The sequence below is a fragment of the Bison bison genome, unplaced genomic scaffold (genome assembly GCF_000754665.1).
Source record: "Bison bison bison isolate TAMUID 2011002044 unplaced genomic scaffold, Bison_UMD1.0 scf7180017864174, whole genome shotgun sequence".
NCBI classification, from domain to species: Eukaryota; Metazoa; Chordata; class Mammalia; order Artiodactyla; family Bovidae; genus Bison; species Bison bison.
Genome location: NW_011494746.1, coordinates 2,124,396 through 2,150,479, shown reverse-complemented (window position 1 = coordinate 2,150,479; position 26,084 = coordinate 2,124,396). Strand labels below are relative to the sequence as shown.

Genomic DNA, 26,084 nt, shown 5'->3' with positions numbered 1-26,084 from the left:
GTCCCTGGGATTCTCCAGGCAAGAACACTGGAGTGGGTTGCCATTTCCTTCTCCAGTGCATGAAAGTGAAAAGTGAAAGGGAAGTCGCTCAGTCGTGTCCGACTCTTAGCGACCCCATGGACTGCAGCCTACCAGGCTCCTCCATCCATGGGATTTTCCAGGCAAGAGTACTGGAGTGGGGTGCCATTGCCTTCTCCGTTTCAAGGCATAGCTACCTGGAACGAATGCTGTCAAATTCCTCAGAAGTTTCAAAACTGAGAAATCACTTTTGTATCCCTTGGTACCAAATTTTCACAAATCCACAGTTGTAGCTAGTTATGTGCACAAAATCTTAAGTGGAATCACTAATAAAAAATGAAAGAAACTTAGACATGTACGTAGTGGTTTCAGAGTTGTTTCTCAGCATAGGCAGTCCCCATTTTATTAAATGCAGTTTAAGTTTCAGAGTAACTTTACGATACATGTATCAACCATGTTATGGATGAGCTAGGCTTTAGTGGGCAAAATGGGAAATCCGGACGACACGGCAAACATTTCCCTGAGGGCTGAGGCCTTCCATGCTGAAGGGGATGAGAATACAGCAGTCGTCTCCCCTCTGGTTAAGGTAGGAAACGCCGCTGTGAGCTTGGAAAGGCACCAGTGAAGAAACGCTCGCCACGCCTGGAGGCTCTGTGAGGCAGATCCTATTCAGGTTCCCTCGCTCCCCAGGCTAGGAACTTAGTCCAGCCACTTGTTTACAAGTGGGTGTTGAGCATTCCTAGATGCTGAAGTGTTGACAGCTCCACAGAAGTCAGGGTTACACTAATTTCTGTTTAGCTTCCTCTCCAGTCCCAGCGACTCCCATCCTGCAGCTGGAGGACTGCTGCACCCACAACAACAGCGCCACGCTGTCTTGGAAACAGCCACCTCTGTCCACGGTGCCCGCGGAAGGATACATTCTGGAGCTGGATGACGGCAATGGCGGTCAGTTCCGGGTAAGTGGAGAACCTGCTGGTTGACGGTTTAATCGCAAAGTCGGACTCTTTGCCACCCCGTGGACTGCAGCCCACTAGGCTCCTCTGTCCATGGCATTTTCCAGGCAAGAATACTGGAGTGGGTTGCCAAACCTACTTCTTCTTAACCAAACTGGTGACGACCACAGAGGACCCACCTCAGAGCCTCAGACCCAACCTAGCAGGGCCTGCACACCCTTCATCTGAGGCCTTCATCCTTGTCCCATCAAAGAAGGATGAAGGAGTCCCGGAACAGCAATTGCCCCTCCCTTCTGAAGAGAAAGTACCTACAGTCCTGCAAGCTCTGAAATCAGGCTGCCTGCCTTCCAGTCCCAACCGCGCCCCTAAAGCTGTGGGAATGTGCCCGTTTCTCACCTCTTTGAGCCTTCAGATCCTCATTTGTAAAAGTGAAGTCGCTCAGTCGTGTCCGACTCTTTGCGACCCCATAGACTGTATGTAGCCTACCAGGTTCCTCTGTCCATGGGATCTTCCAGGCAATAGTACTGGAGTGGATTGCCATTTAATGATAACATGTGCCTCATGCATTGTTGTTAAGAGCCACTTGGATCATTCGTATAAAATTCTTAGCATACTGAAGCCCCAGCCACCAGTCTTCCTAGCATCCCCCTAAGGAGATGTCATTTTGAGGCTGTGCTCAAATTTGGACTCAAATTATCTTTACTCATTACATCAGCATAATGTTGCAACATGTACAGCTAAAGAGGGAGGTAAATACCTAACCTATGCTAATGATGCATTATGCTAGGATTTATTTTAAGCTTTTGAAATATCACTCTTCCTCCCTTCCCTGTTTCCTCCCTCTTCCCTCTGTACTATGAGGAAAAATCTGAAAAGTCATAATTTCCCTTCCTGCACTTCGAAACTCTTTTGCTTTGAATGTCATCTTTGTGACAATTCCTGAAGCTATCAGTGGTTTATAAACATACCAGAGAGACCACATTCATGTTTCCAAACCTGTTTTTTAAATATAAATCATACTGGTGAATAAAGAGCTCAGTAGGTATAATATACTGAATAAATGTCAGCTTAATAAGGATAATGCTATCTGTGGTGGTGGTGGTTTAGTCACTCAGTCTTGTCTGACTCCTGTGACCCCAAATACCCAGTTTTAATCTTTGAAGCCCTATTTGCTAATAACTAGCATTCAGTGAGCTGACAGACCCATGCTAAATACAAGGCACTACGCTAGTCAGTTTGCACATATGACCTTATATAATCTACACACCAACTTCACAAGATAGGTTTTTTTGTCCCAGTTTTACAGAGAAGGAAACTGAAGCTAAAAGAGGTCAGTTCAGAGCCCAGTATTTCACAGGATGAGTCAGATCAGGCAGACCCCAAAGCACCTTCTCTTATCCATCCTGCAACACTTGCCTCCTGAATAACTTAGAACAAAGTATTGTATTAGTCGCTAAGTCATGTCTGACTCTTTGTGACCCCATGGACTGTGGCCTGTTAGGCTCCTTTGTCCACAGAATTCTCCAGGCAAGAATACTGAAGTGGGTTGCCATTTCCTTCTCCAGGGGATCTTCCCAACCCAGGATCAAACCCAGGTCTCCTGCATTGCAGGCAGATTCTTTACTGTCTGAGCCAAGTTTCGAGTTAAATGGTGGCCCGTTCTTTTCTGACCCTCAGGAAGTATATGTTGGAAAGGAGACCATGTGCACCGTGGATGGTCTTCACTTCAACAGCACATACAATGCTCGCATCAAGGCCTTCAACAAAACGGGAGTCAGCCAGTACAGCAAGACGCTGGTCCTGCAGACGTCCGAGGGTAAGGCCCTTCAGCAGTATCCCTCAGAGCGAGAACTGCGAGGCATCTAGAATGGCTGGCAAGCCCGGAGGTAACCCCACCACTGCCCACATTCGCAAGTGTTTCCATGACTTGCCCTGCATTCTGGCACAGAGCCGCTGTTTCTCTCCTGCATTTAGAGAGCTCATGGTGTGTGGACGGGATCAGACCAAAGTGTCCACAGCAACAGTTCCAATGGCCTGGGCCGGTGGCTTCCTTTGATAACACTCTAAATAAGCTGCAGCGGAAGAAGCTGACAAGTGAAGGCCTGAATGTGCCGCGGTGTGTGAGGCGAATGTTACCTAGGCTCTAGGGCAGGCTCCCGTTGTCCACGACACACATCACTGGCCAGTTTTGCCCAGAGGATTCTAAATTGCTTTGTAGCCCTTGCTCGTATCTGAGGGTGGGGCCAAGGTCCTTTCCGCTGTGGATTTATCCAACTGAATGTGTTTCCAAGGGGTGTGGGGCCCAGGGCTATGCCAAGAGGGCCTGTTGGCCACTCCCGGTTAACCTTCATGCACCAGGACCAGGCTCCCTGTGGGCACCAGACAGGAGGAGACCAGCACCTCGGCATTACCTGGCCATTCTCACCTCTGCCAGTCCCTCTAGGCTTAGTTAGCCTGCCTGGGCCCTCTGCACAGGTCCATCTCTAGAGAACTTTTGCTTCTTGGCTATACTGTAAATATCTTGGTCATCAGAAACAAGCCACCCATCTCAGGAGAGGGGCTTGGATTTGATGGCCAGGTATAACCTCTGAGCCACTTCACATTTTCACTCTAAAAGCAATCGTCACACATGAGATTAAACCTATGGTGAGGAATTTGTGGTCGGTGCCAAAGCATTTTCAGACCTTCTGGGTGTCATTTTAATCACAGGAGCCACCCCCGTCCCATGGCATTCTCCATAACTTCCCTCTGCAGAGCTAATTATGTTGATTTTGTTCACATTCAAAATGTTAGCTGAAAGAACTGTGGTGGCGTTTTCTCCCACTTCCCACAAACCTCAGCATGTGCCGGTCACCCTCTAAAATGGTTCACATGGTTAAAAACAAGCACAACTTAAATCCCACAGCAAGGTTGCAAGGCCCCTAGCTGTGAAAACCACACTTAGGGAGCACTTGTGTGTCTGAGTGATGCTACTCAAAGAGAAGAATTCAATGAAAGGGACAAACCCACGTGACCTACCCTGACTTGGGTTATAGGGATATGGTAGCTAAGCCTCCTCTGGGACCCTCATTTTGGCAGCTTCTCTCTGGGAAGAGAATTACCAGCTTGAGAGCAATTGCCTTCCCAAAGCTAAGTGCTAAAGCCCTCCAGGAGCCTTCCTAGGTGCCATGCAAAAGGGCCTCAAGGGGGATGGCCTGGTTTCCCATGTGTGTATACAGCAGTTTGATTAAAGAGTGAAGTGCATGCCATCAGAGCAGGCAGACAATTTGTAGCAATGTTATTAATCTTTGTTCACCAGACCTAAGGGAAAACTATTTCTATTCATAATGCATCATGGAAGTCATACTATTCTGCTAAAATCAGTTATAGCATAGCAGCCTGAGCACTTACGTCTCTCTTTTCATCCTGCAGGAGGATGTAGTTTCTAAGTTTCGATTAATGTTCATAAGATTATGGTGTCTAATAAATTACAGGATTGGAACTGCGATCCTTGGTACCACAGTCACAGAACTGGGGGTCATTTTCTAAAAGAAACTAACGGAACAAGTCCTCTTCCAACAAAGAAACTGTACTGTAGAAATTAATTTCCTCCATGAATTTTATATATTGTGTACAAATATAAGGTATGTATCTAAATACAAAGAACACCCTATCATCGTGTAGATGTCAGTATTCTCTGTTACTGCACAGAAGTGATTTTATCATGATGAAATAAAGTTCACACACATACTTTCTCCATAACTTTGGTTTGTTCTATTTGTTTCTCCCTCATTCTAATTCATTACAACAGTAAGACAAGATTTAAAAAGCAAGAAAAAACATAGCAAATAGCTTGTTAAAAAAAGAGAGGTTTGATCAGTCTGTAACCATTGAGAAAAATATAGACCTAAAGAATTATACCTCATTTTTGTTTTTTAGAAATCAATGAGAAAATGCTGTTAACAGAGTTTCGATACACTAGCTGAATTTATACTTTATTAATCTCATTTCCTACCATTCCTGAAAAGGTTCACTTTGGAGGTTTTTTTCTTTGCTGCTATTGTGGGTGATGGGATGGTTGGTTTGCTCTCTACTTTAACAAAATCTTTTATGTTCTTTTTTAGCAAGAGTTAACCCCTTTCCAAGGTTCAAAATAAAAAGTCTGTATCACAGAAGGGTACAATTTCATATGTGATAGCAAGTCTAACTTGTATTTTCATGCATTTAGTCCAAGGTTGAAATCACTTGTCACTTAACCCTTTGAACTATCACAAAACCTTCTGCTGACCTAAAGGTAAAACATTATGTGGGGGAGAGCAAATGTCCACATTGTTTGTTGTGAATTCTGACCTTTTTTTTTTTCAAAGCAAATATATTTGTCTATTTGTTGGGCATTATTTGATAAGTGTCTGCTGTATGCTATGATATGGGTATACAATGTTGAGTAGAGGTCACCCCAGACGTCACGGAGTTCACAGTCTAGGAAGAGAGGCAAGCCTTAAAGAAATAGACACACAAATATTGCATATTTACAAATTACGGTGAACACTGTGAGAAAAGGAAAGGGGACCGTAAGGAAGACATGATTTGTGTAAGGGGATCAGGAAAACAATGAAAAGTAATTTAATGCAATGGAAAGTATAAAGAATGTGTTATCAAAAGAGATCAGGAAAGGAAAACACATTATTACCTGAATTCAAGCTTAGTTAGTTCCCTGAAAGCAAAGCTCCTGGGAATGGACTTAAAACTGCCATGAGAATAAGTCCAGCTGCAGATCCAAACCAAAGTACCCTGACTGAAGAATAAGCTTAACTGTAGGCAGTTAAGAATTTTAATGAAATTTTAAAATAAGGCCCATAGCCTGGTTATATATGTATTTCTAAATGATTCATTTGATATCCATGATGGCTGTGTCACAGTCTCTGAAACCATCTGCAAAGAGTATTTGTTTAAAATATTATATAACAAGGCTCCATTAATAAAGTCCTCAGGCTTATTCTGTGTCTTGAAGTCTATTCTCCTGCCAAAAAATATTTAGACATGGGTGAGAATAGGACAGAAAATTTTTGTTTATTTCCCCCTACTTTTCTCCTACCTATCTAAACAGACTGTACTTTTTTCCCCTTTGTTTAAAATCTGGAGAAAAAAATAAGATAGACCAAAGATAATATTCCTAGCACTCAAATAGTTCACTAATACTATTATCTGGCTGGTAAAAGCTCTTTCCCTGACTCCCCTCAGCTCTCAGAGCCAGGGAGTCACTTCATGCAGCCTTCTCAGCAGAAAAGAAGCTGAAGCTCACCAATTCTTCAAGAAATTAAAGCACAGAGAGTTGCACCTTCTGTGCAAAAAATAAAACCCTTTGCATAAAAAGATCATTTTCCTTGGACACATTCTAAGAATTACTAAAGAATATGGACATTTTAAAGACTCTTGATCTATGTTTGCAAATTGCTTCCAGATTTTACATAAGAAATGTATGAGCTATTCCATTTTTAATATCACCTTAATTCTAGTATTTAGAATTTAATTTCAACTAACAAGCAGCTTCTAAAAGTAAAAACGTTTCTAAGAGAAGGTTTTTAATTCATATTTTCATAGAAAATATGATTGTCTTGCATCTAATAGTGACATGAAATACAACATACTGAGGGGAAAATGAATATGATATAAAGGGAAGGAAAGACTTCTCAGAGAGAGAGAGAGAAATCTAAACAGAAGGAATAACTGTACGCAAGGCAAAGACTTCAAAATATGCCTTGAGCTGACTTTGCAAAGGAATCCTCATTCACTCAAAAACATTAACTGAGCATGTCGATTTCATGATCACAGAGATGCACATAGCATGGCCCTGCCCTAGAGCTTATGGGCTTTATTCTTCCTCCTCCCTGAATCTCATGGCACCTGGCTCAGAGTGGCAAAAAACTACGGTACCCCCTCGTCTCTCCAGAACTAAGATATCCACCCTACAACGTGGGTAGTCATCTTAGAATCAAGATATAAGCAACAATGACCTATGATTGGCAAAAAAAGAAAAAGAAAAAGAAAAGATACAGAAGCTTTTGTGATGTTCTCACAGCAGAGCCCTTGGTGTCACTTGGCTCTCACTTACTCTTAGTTTACCCACAATTCCATAGAGTTCATTGACTCATTTGCAAAGAGTGCAACAGATTGGAGGCATCACATTAGCAGAGAGAAGAAGAATTTGGTATAAAAGTGAATTGAAGCTATTGGCAGCCTTGACCAAAGAAAGTAACTGGAAAAACTGAAAAATCCAAAAAATCAAAAGCAAATGTTCTTGGGGCATATGCTCAGATTAAGAAAGCCAGAAAGTATGTAATGTATTTTAGAATGATTTCCACATTGTACATTTAAAAGTCAGTATGTATTCTGGAACTCTTGGTAACAGGGTATTCAAGTATATCTCAGAAGGCTTTATGGAATATAAGTACTTCCTCCTCCCCTCACCAAATACTCTGATAATAAGCCCTATTTCATTTTGTGTAGAGCTTCTAAGAACTTTCTTCATTATCCTTTAAAAGATTCTGTAAAAATGACAGCAACGTGAAAGTCTGCAAATATTTTTAGGATACTGAAATTCAGTGGAGGAATTGTATAAAAGCTATCCATTTTCTGTAAGGGCCTAAGGAAAACATAAGGATTCTTTTCTGTTTATTCTAAGACCACTGTATAGACTTTGTACCTCTGTACCCATCACTAGTGTCTAAACCTCTCTTCTGTCCTCTTGCTGTAGCATCCCAGATTTACCCTGTGTTTTAGTTTCTCATTGCTGATTTAACAAATTACAACAAGGTTAGTAGCTTAAAACAACACAGATTTTTCACCTTACAATTCTAGATGTCAGAATCTTAAATGGGTTTCACTGGGCTAGAAGTGAAGCATCAGCAGGACTGCATTCCTTGGAAGCAGTTCTAGGGAAGAATTTGTTCTGTTTCTTTTTCCAGCTCCTAGAAACCACCTATATTCCTTGACTCATGCCCCCTTCCTCCATCTTCAAAGCCAGCAGCATAGCATCTTTCAATCTCTTTCTGACTCTGATCCTCCTGTTTTCCTCTTATAAGGGATCCTTGTGATTAAATCCCTTGGGCCCACCTTGGTAGTCCAGGATAATGTCCCATCTCAAGATCCTTAATTTATTCACATCTGTAAAGTTCCCTGTGCCATATTAGGTGACATAGTCACAGATTCTGGGGATTATGACATGGACATTTTTTTGGCAGGTCATTATTCTGCCTACCACACTCTGGGAGAAAAATATTATTCTTGTTATTCCCACTCTATATATGGCAAAATGGAGCCCAGGAGAGGATAAATGACGTGTCAGGCCTGAGCCTTTCAGCTCCAGTGCCCAGCACAGTACATTTTGATGCTGACATTAAAACAGTGCTATTTGCACTCAACCAATAGGAGGGAAAGAGAGAAAACTATCCTAAGTCTATTTGCTAAACGTCTGAAAACAGCTTGTGGAAGCAGTACTGTGTAGCTGCTTCACGTATTCATCCAGAAACCCCAGGCAGAAATAGGACTTCTAACACTTTCAAAGAGTCACATTAGAGTTTCGTTCTAAAGAATAATATTCCTGCTTTAAGAAAGAGATGTGGGAATGGCTGTCATTCCTTAACACACACACACACACACACCTGCCCAGGCTGAGTTTCTCCCCAGTGTGGACGTTTTTCAGCTGGCAGTGACCAGTTGCTGCCTGGGAAGGAAAAGGATGTCAGAGCTGCATCTCTGAGGTCCTGGAAGGACCCCACCAAGTGAGATCTGGAACTGGGAGCCCTGCTCAGGTTGAAACCAAAGAGCTACTTATTCACAGAAGCTCTCAGCCCTCCAGATCTCGACTGTGAGGCCAAGTGGGAAGAATAATCAGTGATCAGGAGAGAATTAGGCTGTAGATAAGGCTGTAAATTCCAGCGCTGCCCACATACAGGAGCTCAGAGCACAGAGAAAATGTGCTCTCAAGCATCCTCTTTCTTGAACATCCACAGGAGCCACCTGCCCAACACTTTCCAGGATTGTTTTATCTAATGACAACTAAAGGGTTGGGATTCTTGAAATGATATCTTAGAAATTGCTTTCTAAAAAGGGGACATAGAAGAGGTTATTCATAAAGATTAAAATGCCCTTTTCTCCCCCGTTAGATTCTCAGCATCACAGTTCCCTTTCAAGTGTGATAGCGCCTTCTCCCACACATCATAGGAAATAACCCAGAGAATAGTCAGTGATGCAGGCAGAATGTTGGCAGAATGTAGGCCCAGCATGACCCCAGATGCCTTTGTTCACAACCTCTTTGCAGATACTTTATAGTAATCAGGGGCCGGGGTAGCTACTGTACTCTTAAACCTTGCTGCGCTAAGACATCCCCCATCCCACAAGAGAAGATGTAACCTTGTGGGAGAAAAAGAACCTCACCTGCTCTCAGTCCACCCATCCCATGTGGCCAGAATCCCAAAGGGTAGGGTAATGTGTTTGCCTTTCAATCTGTATCCACCACAGTCCCGAGAACTACTCTATATATAGATAAGAAAGATTCATCCTCAGTATAATGCAGGGTTTGGAGAATGATAATTAGATCATCTACACAAAGCTGGGTCACCCCTGAGACCTCCAATACATGCCCCATGGCCTATAGCATCAACCTTACATTTTATACATTTCCAAGGCACAAAAGAGACCAATGACCTTACCACCCCCAAAATTGTATCCACCAGGAATTGATCTGCCTGTGTCCTTATCCAATCACATCACAGCTGGTAGTGTGACTTAAATGAGTTCCTTAATCTTTCTGGACTTCCAGGGTTTTGTTTTTGTTTGGGGGGCAGGGTGTTGTTTGTCTCTAACACTTTAAACTTAGAACAGATGATCTCTAAACTCTTTACAATTAATACACCCTGGTTTTCTTCAAAATTACTGCTGAAAGCTGTTAATTATTTCAGTAAATGCTATGAACAAGTGTAGCCACCTCCCGTATCCTCCAGGGGTATAGTGGTTCTTAGAGGCTGCCTGTGATACTGAAAATTCAACACTAATAGGAATAGTTAATAAAGGATCAAATAAAGAACAGTATATGGTCCACTGGAGATATTTCCTGTCTGCCTGTGCTTTACTCTTTCTCACTCTGAGCATCAGCCCACCACCTCCCCCCAAAATTGTGTTTACTTAGAAGAATATGCATTTCCAGGACAAATTCTTCAAGGTAGGTAAATCATACTTGAACAAATTTGGGTAGATTTTACAAAATCCAAAGTGAGAGGCATAATGATAGCTTTCAAAGCCCAGAGAAAAAAGAGATTTTGTTCCTTTTAATTTTGACAACATGTATGACATCCAGGGAATTTCCTGATTTTTCATAGGACTGAATTGGATCCAAACCCTATTTTTGCTTCTGGGGAATGCACTTTGTATCTGACCATCTGGGGAGCAGTTTAGTCCTTTGGAATCTTTTGCATCTACTCTTTTGTATTAATAGTTTCCTTATAAATAATTACCTGATGTTCTAAATTGGAATGGAGGACTTGGTGACAGAGTGTGCAACTGTCCCATGGTGGAAAGAGGGTGTTTCATTTCTTCTTTTAAAAGGAGCTTTTCAAAACAGATTTGTTTCTCACTTCTCAACTGCAATTAATGCCACACTTAAGAAAGATTAAAATACCACCTTTCATTGTAAATTATGTACCAGTGGGATATAATTGTGACTTGGGGTGCTTATTAGATCATTTAAGGAAACTTCGCCTTCTTCATTCATTTCTTGGTCTCTTTAAATTCCTCCCAAGAAAACAAATTATTTTACAGCTTGTTTATAATTGAACTGGAACTCATCTTTAATGCTGCTTGTGCAACTCGTAGTGACATATTTTGCCTTATTTAGCTCTGAAATACAACCATTTTGTTGAACTAGTATCCAAAGGCTGCTTAAGTTATGAAGCTTTTCATACCAGACAGGACGATAACCAAGAATTCTACAAGAGCATAAAGGAAGCTGGGTTAATGTACATTGTCATAAGGAACCTCTGTCAATTTGCTTTTCCTCTTTGGATTCCAAAATTAACACCTCAAAGACTACACATTTCCAAAGAGTCTGCAACACCCATAGAAATCTCTAGTGCACTGTACATGTTGAAATCAGTCAAGAAATTCTGTCTTCAAAAAATCAATAGTATAAGACAGATTCTCTCTAAATGTTTCCTATTTAGTTACTCAGTTCTAATACAGTGTCTGCTAATGAAAAAATAAAATAAATATTCAGTAAGTCAAAAAGAGATACACCACTTAAATATCCTTTTTTTGCCTCAAACCCAAAACTCAGTAAATAATGTTTGATCCCCAGTCAATCTTTGCTTTGATAATTCTTGATTGTTTCTTTCAAGCAGAGGCCCCAACTCCAGAATCAGCCAGTTCCAGATGGAAAGAGAAAAGAGTCCAGGCAAAGACCAGAGGAGAATGATGCTCATTGACCAAGTTGAGGGAAAGTGTGTCCTGACACATTCCCATTATAAACACAGTCCCTCTCCCAGAGTTACTGATATGCCCAAAATTGCTACACCAGTATTCAGCTGGTGTTCTGTTTTCCCTTGCTGTTTTGGCTAAATTGCTTTTGCTTACCAAAGCTCTTCAGCAGACAGGATCACTACATGTGATGAAACATAAGAAATTTAAAATATTTAAGGAGCTATTTGTCTTTCTCTAGTGACCAATGTATTAAAAATTAATAATAATTATCCTGAATATTAGCTATGACCTAAAACATAGCCTCATATCATGTATTCTGAAAAAAAAACACTAACCCAATTCCTCCTTGTCATGACTAATAGAATATTAATGGCTGAAAAGCCTTCTCCAGATCTCAGTAGTTGTGCTTTGAGGGAAAGTAAGGAAGTCAGTTTAGATCCTTTCTGCATCCCAGGGTATAAAACAGAATACACACCATAGATAGCTGTGTGTATGCTCAGTGTGAGTTGTGTGATTTGGCTAAACATGAGTGTAGCATTACTGTTCCCAATATTGTCTTATTGTCTTTGGTTCACGTCTTTGAACATGTCCAGAGGGGCATGATGAGGAGAGTAAAGATTTGAGATCCATACCTTAGAAGAAAGATTGGAAATCAACTCTGTTTATCCCAGAAAAGTGATTATTTTTAAAGAGAACCATGACTGCTCTTGAATATGGCCTCAGTAATGCTACACTTGAGAAGTAGGGCTCCCAAAATGGTATATCCAGAACAATGTAAGCAATAACTACAACAGGAGGAGGCTGCCCAGAGGCCATGAGATCCCTAACCTAGAGGATTTCAAGGGGAAGCTTATTATTGCTGCTCAGATGATATCAAGATAAGTGTCTTCCCTCTAAGACTCCTGCAACCTAAGGTATTATCAAATGGTTTAGATGACCTATAGGCAACTGACCTGACATTTGCACCCTATGCCTAGGGAGAAAGGCACAAAGCATCTTGCTGGGATCAAATGCTCGCTCTCGCTCTCTCTCTCTAGCTCTCTCTCTCTCTCGTGCTTCATTTGGACAGTTTTCATGAAGCAGTAGGACTTTTTTTTTTAACTTCTTAGAGAAAATGGGGTAGGAGTACAAGGTAAGAGCCCAGCTGGTAGGGTATGGGAGACCACAGGTAAGAAAAACTCAGAGCAGAGATGGAGTGATTGGGTAACATGGATATTAAGTAAGCTTGCCTGAATAGAGAACATGGCTCAAGACTAAGAGGACTCAAGGAAAATTGGGTCATCAATAATGGTTCACATAAAAGGATAGAAAAACTAACCATTCTAGTGTTCAGTTACTAACCCCATGAATAACCATAGCTGCCCTCAGCCCCCATCCTGCAGAGTGGTCCCATCACCAACTCTAGGTGCTTCTTCCTGGTGCTGAGAATAGAAGAGGTGAGTATGATGGGGTTGGATTTGCTTCCTGAGTCTGGATATAGTACACGTCTCTTCACTGGTTTTCAGATGATTACTTGGGGGTTCAGTATACTCCAGAATTCATTTTATTATATATGGCCTTTTCCTTAATTATTGGAGAAACAAGTATTTTAAATATAATGAATTAGCTGTTACCACCTGGTGAAAGATACATTTCTAAGAAAATTCTTGTTAAAAATATTTTACTGTGATAAATACAGTTGTAAATTCTCCCCCTAAAAGATGCCCATATTAGTTTGTGGTGTTGTGCAATTGTCTTTCAACTTTTTCTATTAAACTAAAAGACTAATTCTACTTTGAGATAATTATATCATAAATCATTTCTTAACAAGAAATAGTCACACATGCCAATTTATTCCAACCATGTGAAGTTTAGGTAGAAGAAAATTGGAATGTATTATTGGGAACACAATGCCTCAGCTCCATAAATAGCAGTTTCTTTTCTCTGAAAACCTTGTTTGTACTTTTCTTATTAAAGAAAAAAAACTTCCCCCAAACTAAAAAAAAGTAGCCTGAAAAGCTAATTTTAATGTTTTAAGTTCAAAAATGAACATGAGGCTGGGTTGGCAGTATTGAACTGAAACCTGCCAGTGCCCTGCTCTGAGCTTCTCGAATAGGATCCCACTCTGCACACATATGCTACACTGAGCATGCATGGAATAGCATTTTGATAGAATAAGGATATGTTCGGTACAGAGGAACATGCTAATAGACTCAAACCAGAAACATATTCTCAGGAACACTTTAGCCACCAAAACAAAATTATTGTTTCAATGAGAAGAAATTTCCTTTGTGGTTTTGGAACTAGAATACTACCATCATGCTCTCTGTATTTCCTGAATTGTTACTATCAAATTGAGTTCTAAGATGTCCCCAATTGGTAAAACATGTGTCTCTGACTAGATCACTCTACAGCCTACAACCACCTATTAACAAATGAGAAAGGAATGATTTCAGTAATTTAGAGGTGAGAAACTACCTCTAAATTACTTTAAATTCTAAAAGTAGATGAAGCAATTGATATGTCATTACTATGGTATAATAGCCATCTTCATTCCAGACCTGACTATCTGAAAATAAAGACATTTTTGCCAATAAAGACCAATGTACCTCACCACTGCCCGTGGTCGTTTATTCTTAGAGAACCAGAGATATTCAAGGGCACCCCTAAGGGCTGATCTTAATTCAGAAACAAAGGTAAGGCTCCTTCCCTGGTTACTTGTTCAGCCCACTGTCCTTCTCTGATTTAAAGAGCAAGTCTTGGATATGCTGGTATAGAAAAACCATCTTGTCCATTAGGAACAGAAATATATATATTAAGAGAGAAAAGGGAACATATGGAACAGCACAGAGTTAGTAAAAACCGTCACCTCCTAAATAGAAACCTTTTCAGAGACCATTGTTGTACAAATAGTAATACCCAACAGATGTGAAGAGGGTAAAGTATTGATCTCTTGGTCATCAATGGGTTAATTTAAAGTTTCTAAGTTCAGCTCTAAAGATATTTAATTAAAAGGAAACTTTCAATACTTTCTGTACCCGTAAAAATCAAGGGAAAATGAAGACAATCGTTTGTGATGTTTGAAGTGTCCTCTGGTTTGAGTTCTGTCCTGCCAAGAATTCCCTAAACCACATTGGCCTCGATGGGGTGGATGAGGCTTTGTGAAAATGCATTCGTGAGGCAGGTCTTGGGGAAGCGTGCCCGGCAGGTGGCAGATTTCTGATCTCTAGTTTGCATTGATCTTACATTTAGACACAGACTCAGAAGAACAGACAGTCCCTTTTCCAGTGCCTTCGGAAAGATTGCCGCTCCGTAGAATGAGTCCTTTCTCCTCCACCCTTAATCTACAACCCAGCTTCCCCGGGAGAGCCTACTTTGATTTCCGATCCTCACCCCACCAGCTGAGCTTGCATTCCTCTTTACAGTCTCTCAATGCACCGGGTGAGCCGAGCTCGTCTGACCTCTCCTCTTGATCTCTGTGCCTTGAAGGCATCTCGGAAATACCTGTTTTGTTCTTGCTGTTCATGTGTGTGCGGAGGGCAGTGAGCTAATCTCTATGTCTGTGGCCTGCTTCCGGTTTGAGGAGCATTTGGATGATGGGAGATTTGTGGCATTCATGTTTGTGTGCTGTGAGGATTAACATCAAGCTGTGGTCAGTGTATATAATGGTGTTGAAAAGTGATGAGTGAAGTGGTTCTTTTTGCACAAGCTGGTACCACCACCGTGGGAACCCTGCTCTGTCATCACATGCCATGGCGTAGCACGCACAGGTGCTGGCTGAGGGGAGGCTGTGGCCTTAGTTTGGAGGTTTGCAACCCTGCTGTATCCAGGAAACCAGCTGTGTCTGGGAGACTGGATCAGTGCATCCAGCCTGGAGTGGTCTGATTAAACATAGACTCAAGAGATCTTTACTGAAAAAAGTAAAAAACTTGCCAACAGCAGAATGCATCATGCAAAGCAGGCAAACCAGAGAGCAGAAAGTATTTTCTGCAAAAGCCTTGCTCACTGGTCAGACAGTGTACTCAAGGCTGATTTTTTTCTAAGCAAAGAGAAGGGACAATCACCAGCTAAATCAGAAAGCCTTAACTAGCCTAAGGCCCAAAGATGGGAGTCTCTGAGAAGTTAGGCCTCCGGAAGTTTCCCACAGCTGAGAGGGTTGTGACAGGGTTTCAGGTTTCAAGTTGGACTGGTGATACTATTCCGTGAACTCTGTCTAGAAAATAGAATCTTAAAATATCTAAGACGCAGACCTATTTGATCTCTTCAGGACTATATTGTAATCAGGGCTACACATGATGCACATTTTACATTTCCAGAGGCTTCTTTTGTTTGTTATTTTATTCTGTTTGCTCATCCCACATCCTGGAATGAAGAAGGCCACAGCATGACAGTGCAAAAAGGATGCAGGGACTTCAAGCTCTCTTTAAAATGACTGTTTTCTTTTGTGCTTTTATGTTTCTTCTTGTTTCTCTGTGCACTATTGGCTTTTAAACATGCTTTGTTATGGAACTCTCTCCACTTGTGTCTAATGTATGGAAATATTGTTATAGTCTTTGTAACGTATATTGTCTCAAGAATAAAATGAAATGTGGGTTTGGGGATATTTGATGGCTGTATTTGACACCATTGTTGTATCGTTGAACCTTAAATGTACGATGGTGTATTTAAAGTAGTGTAAAAAGATTTCAGAAAGCTTGTTTTGACAAAGATTTGCACAAGGCATGATTCATTTAAAAAATTTAAAAGCCCTATTCACATTCTGCAGATTTATTTCCAAAGCTGGATGAGATAGTTTTAAAACTCCATGTGTTCCATATTCACTAAGTTCTCACCTGTGAATAGGAACTGAGATGATAATTGATAGAAACTAAACAAGTTGTCTGCCATTTTTGCAAATGAATCCATCTCAGAGAAAAATAAAGTAACCAAAAGTAAGGTCATAATCTTTACATTGTGCTTTTAATTCAATCATTAGTCCCTTCTAAGGTGCTTTCTTAATTCTTTTAAAATTCTTTTCATTCAGTGTATTACCCTTCATTTAGCACATAAAGGCCTGACTGAGTTGAAAAAAAAATTAAATGATCCTTTCTAGAAGATATCCTAGTGCTCATCAAAAACACATTTCAGTCACTGACACCACTTTAAATTGTAGCTCACATGCCTTTGAACATTTTAAGACTAGAATGCTTCATCCACCCTGATGAAGCCTCTCATGGAAGAGGTAAGAGTATCCAAATATTAAGGAAGGGGAAGGTGGGTGCAAGAGTTCCTCAGGTGATTCTAATGTATCTCTGAGGTCACTCCACCCCCATCAGCCTTCATGCTGGCTCCCCTCCCTTAGGCGAAAAGGATGAGATAGTAAAACAATCTGAAAAAGACAGGAGGTCATTTTTGTTTTTACTACATTTATTTCATGTCATTATTAATAATTACCAGATGTCTTTAATAACATATGGATTACACCACATATTTAATTCTATAATTATCATTTGACTCAGGCCCAAGTCACAGTAAAGGCCTTTTGGCACAACCAGAGTTAGAAGAACATGGAATAGTGATGTAGAATGGAGCTTTATCAAGATCCAGTGGTTTCTCCACTTCAACTGGATGAATTTCTCCACTTCAACTGGATGAATTTTTCTCGTTTTCTTCTGAATATGAAAACTTTACTGGAAAAGGTTAAACTTAGAAGATGATAAAAAATTTAAGCTCTGCAGTTTAGAAACAATCGGAGGAGACTTTATTAAATTAAAAAAGAAAAATCTACTATTCATTTTGAAAGAGCAGAGAAGCAGTTTTTACTCCAGCAAGTAAACTAACATAAAAAGGGCTTTGGTTTTTCATGAATCAGGCCTCTGGTGACTACTCAGCTGGTGCTTTTTACGTGTATACAAATAATCTTTATTGAATTGGTTGTTGTTTCATAGCTTTGATGTGTAGTATTTCTTTATAGGATGCAATTTTGAGACACAATCTGCATCTTACTCTCAATTAGGCAAGTATACCTATTGTAATTGTTATCTTTTACTTATGTGCTTGGTATGCTCCATTCCCTTCACAAAATAAATGGTAGCAGCTTATTCTATGTCAATAAAATTGTTGAATTGTCATTCAAATCCCATTATAGCAATTTCTCTCATACTTAGAAAAAATGAAAAAGATGCCTGTATTTTTAAATGTTGTACCTCAAAGAAGATTACTTTTCCCCCAGATTTCTTGTACAACAATGCAAGCACTCATTATAAGCAGAAAACTTGTGGGCAAAAGGTACTAATCAGACCAATGGCTGTAGTGTATGCAGTTTTAAACTTAGCCCTTTTTTGGTGTTAGTCTATCAAAAGAGACATGTATTCTTATCAGTGTCAATTTTGCCTCCTATTTCTCTCTCCCATGCTTTTCACTTGGAATGACAACAGTTGACATTAAAAAGCTGTTGGCAGGTATGGAATAACCTTACTCTGTTACCAATAGCAAAGACCAAAATGCATGTGAGGTGGTTCACAGGTTTGATAAATCAGCGATTCTGCCTGTCTGGAGGAGGTTCTTCGTAGGTGGCATTTAGAACCTGGGCACAGCACTGTATACAAAGACATCATTCGATCTGCACCTAATCGCCAATACTTTTTACATTTTAAGAATAACACTCACACCATATCTGTGATGAAGGAAGCAACCAGTCTTACATCCAAGTCTCAGTCACTCGTGAGAATTAGTTTCTGTTGCTGATAGCTCCAAAGCTTCTGAGTTTTCACTAACACTGAGGAAATTTTCAAAACAACTAAATTGAGCACTTCTGTTGAAGGAGTATTTCCATATTTCACTGAGTGTGTTTTATCCCTCCTCCATCTAGGACTCTAGTTACTAGCCTCCCCGTCTCAGGGTTACACAGGCATCTTAGTGCATCCCTCTTCCCTTATGTCTCTGGTGTACTGTTCTGCCAGTCACTGGGTGAAGGGACTTGATGCCACTTCACTCCCGGATCACCTGGTTGGGAGTGCAGTCTGAGCCAGGTAACCCCTGCTGAATCGGTCGTGTGTCATCCATCTGTTTCTGGGTGCAGAGAGCCCCAGGTCCCAGGACGTGCCCCCTGTCTACTCACTCATGGCCCCTTCTGGCTCTGGACACTTCCTTCCCACATGGAAGCATGAAAATGGGACAAAACACTCCTCTCCTGCCCAGGAGTAAATTATGGTGTGAACTCGTTGGGTCCGTCTTAGTAACCAACCACCCTCCCCTCTGTTGTCCCCAGTGGCCTGGTTTGCTTTCGACCCTGGCTCGGCACACTCTGACATCATCTTCTCCAATGACAACCTGACTGTGACCTGCAGTAGCTATGATGACCGCGTGGTGCTGGGGAAGACCGGTTTCTCCAAGGGCGTCCACTACTGGGAGCTGACAGTGGATCGCTACGACAACCACCCCGACCCTGCCTTCGGTGTGGCTCGCATCGACGTGATGAAGGATGTGATGTTAGGAAAGGACGACAAAGCTTGGGCAATGTATGTGGACAATAACCGGAGCTGGTTCATGCACAACAACTCGCACACCAACAGGTACCCTGCAGCCCCACGCAAGCAAGCCTTCTTCATGTTGGCTTCTGGTCCAGAACAATAGCCCAAGTTCAGAGACCTATTAAATAGACAACATGAAGGAAGTCGGGCAGGCCATCTTTATTAAGTAGACCTTCTACTGCTCTTAGCCGAGTCCATCCTGGTGTTTCGGTTTTTGCATAATGATAGGGACATGAGCACTTTCTTAGACCCCTCATTGCTGTAGTCCACTTAGGGCTGCAAACTAAGAATCCTCATGAATATCCATTATAGAAAAACATTCCAGGATTCTAAAACACAGTTTTAAAACTTACCAGAAAAGCACTTGTGTACAAGATACTCAGTTTTTCTGAACATCAGTTTCCAAATCCACAAATTAGGAAAATCATATTTTTCCATGCAGAAATGTTCCCATGATTAAATGAGACATGCAAAAATGCCTCCCATCAGAAGCATCTGAAAATAGAAGCCACTGTTCTTATCATTATCAGTGCCACAGTTAAGTGGTATTGAGCACTTTAATTTAAACTAAATCTTATGGGTTTGTTTAAATTTATGATATATTTAAATCTTATAGATGCCAGTTTGGATAGTTTTATAGTTGAAGATTGAAGAACCCTCTTACTATTATATGGATTCAGAGCACCCAGTTTGCTGGGGAAAAAGAATGCAGGAATTGTTTTCAGTTTTCCTTTACCACCAAAATCTAGGCAATTATAATTTAACTCATACCTATAATATTTTCTCTAGACTTCCTTTTTCATTTGGTTTGTGTTTTCTTCCTCAAATGTATTTTTCACAAATTTTCTAGGTGGAGAAGTGTCTTTTAGGAACCTTTTAGGTTCCTAAAGACATCTTTTAGGATGTCTCGAATACATCCCCAAGTTACATTCTTATCGGTGTCTGGAATGGGGGTGTGGGGGACACAGCTATATTCAGTCAGAAGGAAAGTGAGTCGTGCAGTGGTAGGCAGTGGGCTCCACTGTCTCGGCTTCTTCTGTGTGCTCATCACTGCCTCTCTTCTAGCAAGTAGGTCTCCTAGGGCCTCCACTTCTTCCCTTGGGTAGTTTCTCTACGTCTGCATTCAGTCGTGCTTCGTTCACTGTCCCTTGAAGTGAGCACATGTTGCTGGCCAAAATTATGGCCTTCTCTGCCCGCCAAAGCCGGATGAAAAATACAGAGACAGAGTTTGGAAGAAATAGAAAGGTGGCTCCAAATTCTCAGCCAGTGGAAAGGGGAACACAGCAGGCTCATGCCTCCCCCACCGTGGGGAGTCTAGGGGCTTCTATAAGATGGGGAACAAAGGTGTTAGGATCTTGATTTCTTCCTCTTGCATTGTTTCCAAGGCAGTCATGCTGGCTGGTGTCAGTAACCCAGTGCCTGAGTCTGGCAGTTCCATGGCTCTGTGGCCTTCTTTCTGATGTGTAACTACAACAGGAAGAGTGTTATAAGGGTAAACACCAGATAGCATAGAGTCAAAGGAAAAATAGGTGTGAAGTGTAGTTCCTGCAGAGTTAGGGGGCAAAAGAAGCAAACTTAGTTACAGAGTTAGGAGCAGTTAAAGTGAAAAAAAAGCTAGGATTGTTCAGGCCTGCTCAGGCCTGCTCACTGTTCTCTTTATCTTCCTGCTTCTCAGGAACAGGAAAGAAAAAGACTCCTCATTTTTTCCCTTTTCACTTGCAACACACACATGCCATTCCAGCCTGGTCTCAAATCCTACTATGTGTAGAGAAGCTGTTACCTTCAGGGATTCACATTTGAGGGACCCTCTGTCGCCAGCTCTGATGCCATCACCCATGTACCCCACTTACTTTTCCCTTTCAACTTCTTTATTTTGGAATGAAGGGGTAATAACGCAACTGCCATACTATACAGAGAAACGGTTTCTTAAAGCAGAACACGTCGCCTTGCATGTAAACTGCATGGCACCAGGGCCGTCATTGCTGAAACTTGAGAAATTGCCAAGACACCGTTGATACCCCGGCGTTTTTAACGGCTGTGCACAGTCTGTGTTCTGCATCCCAAGGGGAAAAGAAGAACGCTCTCACGTGTCTGTGAGGCTGAAGTTCAGTACTGCTGGATCTCAGTGAGGAGGAAAAGGACAGATCTGATTGTCTAGGCTTAATGGCTTTTGTGAAACCATCAGTTAAAGCATAAGACACAATTTGTTTCCAATGACAATCACTCCAGCTCCTAGAGTATAATCATTTCACCTTACGGAGAGGAGATTCCTCTTCTTCAATGCCATTTTATGGAGAGCCTCCAGCTTCTCAATTCAATTTCAGTATGCCCCAAATTCCCATCTTTCTGGGATGAGTTTTTCTGATTAATGGATAGCATGAGGCCCCAAATCTAATTTTTCATGCATGTGTTCTAGGTTCAGCTTAAGTGCCTTTTTACTTTGACTTTCAAATTAAATCATTTTGGATTGAATGACGCTTAATTCACAACTTGAGACACAGCTCTAGGCAAAGTTCTGATAGCCTAAAGGCTACTTTTTGTTCCCGGCCTTTGATGCTTGTGTCTCCATGTGGAGACTGTGTGTGAAGGGGTTCACTCTTAGCAACAGCAGAGCAGCGCAATGAACCTGTGCATTCTCAACAGGGGCATGAGAATTGGTTCAGGGAGCAAGCAGATCTTACTTTTTTATATACATGGGCTTCCCAGGTGGCGTGAGTGGTAAAGAATCCACCTGCCAATGCAGGAAACTTTTTATATAAAGCAGGAGACATAAGAGACGTGGGTTTGATCCTTGGGTGGGAAGATCCCCTGAAGGAGGGCCTGGCAACCAACTCCATTATTCTTGCCTAGAGAATCCAGAATCCCGTGGACCGAGGAGCCTGAAGGGCTATGATCCATAGGGTCACAAAGAGTCAGACATGACTAAAGCGACTGAGCACGGCACAACACAGCTATACATACAGCTCATAAGCAGATAAACAATATATCTGTGGCATTAAAATTGTATGTGAGGAGGGGTCACTAAGAGGAAAACTGTGTTAAAAGGCTTCAAGGGTAGGGTATGATAATTTTAAACAGATTAAGAAATAGTGGTTTAACCATACAAACAGGGAACTTCTAGAAGGAGGACGGGCAAATGAATTCCCATGTTTTCTTTTTCCACAGAACTGAGGGAGGGATCACAAAGGGGGCCACGATTGGGGTCCTCCTCGACTTCAATAGAAAAACCTTGACGTTTTTTATCAACGACGAACAGCAGGGTCCCATCGCGTTTGAGAACGTGGAGGGCCTGTTCTTCCCGGCAGTCAGCCTAAACAGGAATGTGCAGGTGAGCGGCTGCTCCATTTGTGAGGCTGCCCGCGGGGCGGTGAGCTTAGTCCCCAACCTGGGAGGGCCCAGACCAAGACACGGAGAAGAGGGGATTGCGGGACGGGTCGGACGTGACAAGAGAGATAATTCCAGACCAGCATAAGCCCCTTCATTATATTTAGACACAGTTTGGTGAACAGCAGCGGGGGAAACTGGGATTCTCTTGTGGCAGGCTAATGACTGTCCTCCTGAGCCCTAGATTCCTCTCTAGTGGAAAGGAAACTCTTGAACCTGCTGGCCTGAAAGCAAATGAAATGACTGCCGCAAAGCCCCAGGAGTGCCTGAGAAGTGAAAGTGTGAGCCTGAGGTGCTAACAGGATGCTTAGAAATCTGGAGCTTCTCCACTGCAGTCTTAGCACTTCTGTTAGGGAGAGAAAACATAGTCCCTGCCTGCAAGTTAGTTAGTAATGATTCTTTGTAAATATAAACAACAGGGTTTTCTTATTTGTTCATCCAATAAATGTCAACTGAGTACCTTTGATATGTCAGGCACTACTGAAGTATTGTAAGTATTGTTGTTTATCAGTGACAACACAGAAATGAAAATCTTGCCCTCTTAGAGCTTGCATTCGAGTTACAAGAGAAACAGTAAATAATACACACAATTGCTGTGTTAATTATATAGTATATTAGAAGACAGTATTGGAAAAGATCCTGATGCTGGGAGTGATTGAGGGCAAGAGGGAAGGGGGCAACAGAGGATGAGATGGTTGAATGGCATCACTGACTCAGTAGACATGAGTTTGAGCAAATTCAGGGAGTTAGTGAAGGACAGGGAAGCCTGGCGTGCTGCAGTACATGGGGTCGCAAAAAGGCAGACACGACTTAGTGACTAAACAACAACAACGGCAAGGCAATATGCAGTGGAGAGAAGACAAGGAAAGGGTAGGGGACCGAGAGTGCCAGGGTAGGGAGGGCAGTGGCAGTCTTAAGCAGGGTGGTCAGCATAGGTGGGCCTTATTGCAGTCACAGGTGAGCTGAGCCTTGAAGGAAGTGAGGGAGTGAGCTGGGTAAGGCTTTCCAGGCAGAGGGAACAGCCAGGGCAAAGAAGGTCCAGGAAACCATAGCTGGGGAAGATGGGGGGGGGGGAGAACAGAGGGGGGCATGCGGGGGGGTGCCCTACCAGCCACTGTTGAGATGGGAGCGCTCACTTCCGTCTTGAGCTGGAACTCGACATTGGCTGTGAACTTCACTCAGCAAATGGCTGCCGAAAAATAGATAGGGCTTAAGTATCAACACAGTGCTCATGATTTTTGTTGTATACAGAACTACCATCTTGGGAGCTATTTTAAAAAACCATTGTTGTTTATAAGTATGTGTGCAGTAGAAGTGATTGCAACCCAGTGACCTCTGCCCTTCTCTCTTGCTGCAACTTGATGGGTTTTTCTGGAAGGCTGAAATCTAATCCATCAAGAGTTTGGCTCTACATTGGACCAAAGAAAGCCATAGATTTCCCTAGAAGTGTGTTTTGGAAAACACTCATTCAACGTTTTCCGCTTTTTTAGCTGTTTCCCTTGCAAAGACTATTTTACTTAATGATCTTTAGAGGTTTCTGGGATGTTCTGAGTATCTTCAGAGAAAGACTCTTAGACTGGGGAAGACAGGGACAAGGTGGAGAGAGATGACAGACAGCACTGCAAGAAATGGTTCTAGCCTGATTGGTGCAGCCGTCCACTGAGTTCTGAGGTTAGACAGAAATCAGTGAAATAGTTTAAGTGCCCATGTCTCCTCATTCTTGGCAATCATCTAGGCCATCCCAAAGTGAAAGGCTTATCCTAATTGAAATAACTAGGGGACAAATAATAGGGGAAGGGTTGTCTGCTCATCTGTTCTCTATCCATGGATATGGCAGTGACCATTGCAATGCGGTCAAAAGGGTTTGCCACCTGCAAATCAATGCCTCATTCTTCAGTCATAAGGAACACAATCTCCCCAGAATTCTTTGAAGAGGCAGGTGGATTCGAATCATATTATCAAGTGTCTCCAGGATCAGGAAGCCCAGCATGGTGGCCAGGTTCTTAGCACAGGCTGAATTCTGCTGGAGATCTCTGTGATGTCTACTAGAACAGATGTTACAGAAAAGTGAACAGATCCCTTTCTGAGTTAGGAACAAGCCCACTTATTCCTAAGTGGGGAGAGGGTGCAGTGAGTTGGGTGGAGGGGGGCTCCTAAAGTGCCTCCAGGACTCACAGTCTCTTCCCCTAGGTCACGCTTCACACGGGGCTCCAAGTCCCCGACTTCTACTCCAGCAGAGCATCAATAGCCTAAGAATGTGCCGTGGAGGCGCCAGCTGCCTGTTCTTACCTCCCGCCTGAGAGTGACTGCAAGGAGCTCAGCCAGACCTGGAGGGAGAGAGAGGAGGAGAAACGCTGGTCCTCATACCCACAGCGCCTCCACGCACACCCTTCCCCCCAGCCTCTCTACTGCTGTAAAGCCTGCTTTCTCTTCCATAGTCAGCAGTTCTAACCAACAGAGGACCTAGACAGCCCACCGTGTCACTTTGTTTCCAAACCCAGATTTTGCTTTTATTTACATTAATTTTTATGTAGGTGAGTTATCTTTTGTTTTTCTTCTGATCGTGTCATTGGTGAGTTATGAACTGGCACTGCCAAGAGAAAATTCTCCTAATAACTTGTTTCTTAAGCTCTCTGTCAAAGAGGTAGGTGGTAGGAAGAGGTAGGGAAGAATGAGCTGAACTTGGAGCTTGCCATTTAGAATGTTCTTAAGTGTTCTTGCCCTGTGACCTCTCATGCAGTGTTACCTCTGCATAGCTAGTCTTTTCAGCAATGAAAAGTTTTACTATCCATTGAAGCACAAAAATGATAGCTACACAACTGCATAGAGGTTCATAGCAGTGGAGGCTCAGAGGACATCTGGGTCATTAGGCGGGGTCAGAAACCCTGGTCACTGATTGAAACTGGAAAGTCTCTAAACATAGGCAGGCCAGGGGACGTCATGATTTGGTTCATTTATTTATCACAAGTTTTTAATTGAGAACCTATTATGGACCAGACACTGTTCTAGATGCTGGAGACACAATAGTGAATACACAGGTGTGGTCTCTGCCCTCCTGGAGCTTACATTGTCCTAGGAGAACAAACCAAAAATAAAATTATTGCAAACTGTTACTAGTACTAGAAAGGAAATAAAAAGGGCCAGAGATGCTCATTGGCAAGATCTTTCGGATCCCCCAGAATGATGCTAGAAATCCATACATTCTGGCCATAGCACCAGAAACATACCAACTCAATGCCTTTCCAACTGTGCTATTTTAATTATGGTACCTGCTGCCATTCATCACAAAGCCCTTCTTTAGTAGAAATGATGTCAGCATTTGTATTTGTTAATGCTGCAGTGATACTAAGCCTTAAAAACCTAATGTGAAAAAAAAAAAGTAACAACCAGAAGGAGGCGCTCTCGTTCTCTGTAATGGGGGATCTTAAATTGCAGCTCACAGCATTCCATTCTCAGGATTCACGCTCTTGTCTCCGTTTAGACTCACTTTCTGTGCCTGTCACAGGTGAACTCTCCATCCACTCAGCTGCCATTCACAACCCACCTTTCTGGACTAGTTCAAATAATGTTTGGAAGGAAAATGAAATTGTAGGTCACTGCTCTGCTCTTAACAGAGATAATAGCAAAATAGAAGAAGAATAAATGTATTACTTCCATGTAGAGATAGACCTATATAAGCTTCCTTTCAGATTCTTTAGTTTGACATGAAGTTTTAGAAGATGTTGGACCTTGAAAGAAGTTCTGGTTAGTTGTCTAAATATTTGCCAGGGGGTCAAGAAATTCACCA

The 26,084-nt window shown here is 42.0% G+C and overlaps 1 protein-coding gene across 1 annotated transcript in view; it reads left to right on the top strand.

Annotated features, from left to right (window-relative positions):
• Window positions 1-25,091, top strand: part of TRIM9 (tripartite motif containing 9) — a 116,750-nt gene extending 91,659 nt beyond the window's left edge. Inside the window, exons 6-10 of the mRNA XM_010842264.1 lie at window positions 817-974; window positions 2,649-2,787; window positions 18,652-18,955; window positions 22,079-22,241; window positions 24,488-25,091. Of these exons, the coding sequence (XP_010840566.1) occupies window positions 817-974; window positions 2,649-2,787; window positions 18,652-18,955; window positions 22,079-22,241; window positions 24,488-24,550 (827 nt within the window). The 3' untranslated portion in view covers window positions 24,551-25,091. The remainder of the gene's footprint in view (window positions 1-816; window positions 975-2,648; window positions 2,788-18,651; window positions 18,956-22,078; window positions 22,242-24,487) is intronic.
• The last annotated feature ends 993 nt before the right edge of the window (window positions 25,092-26,084 follow it).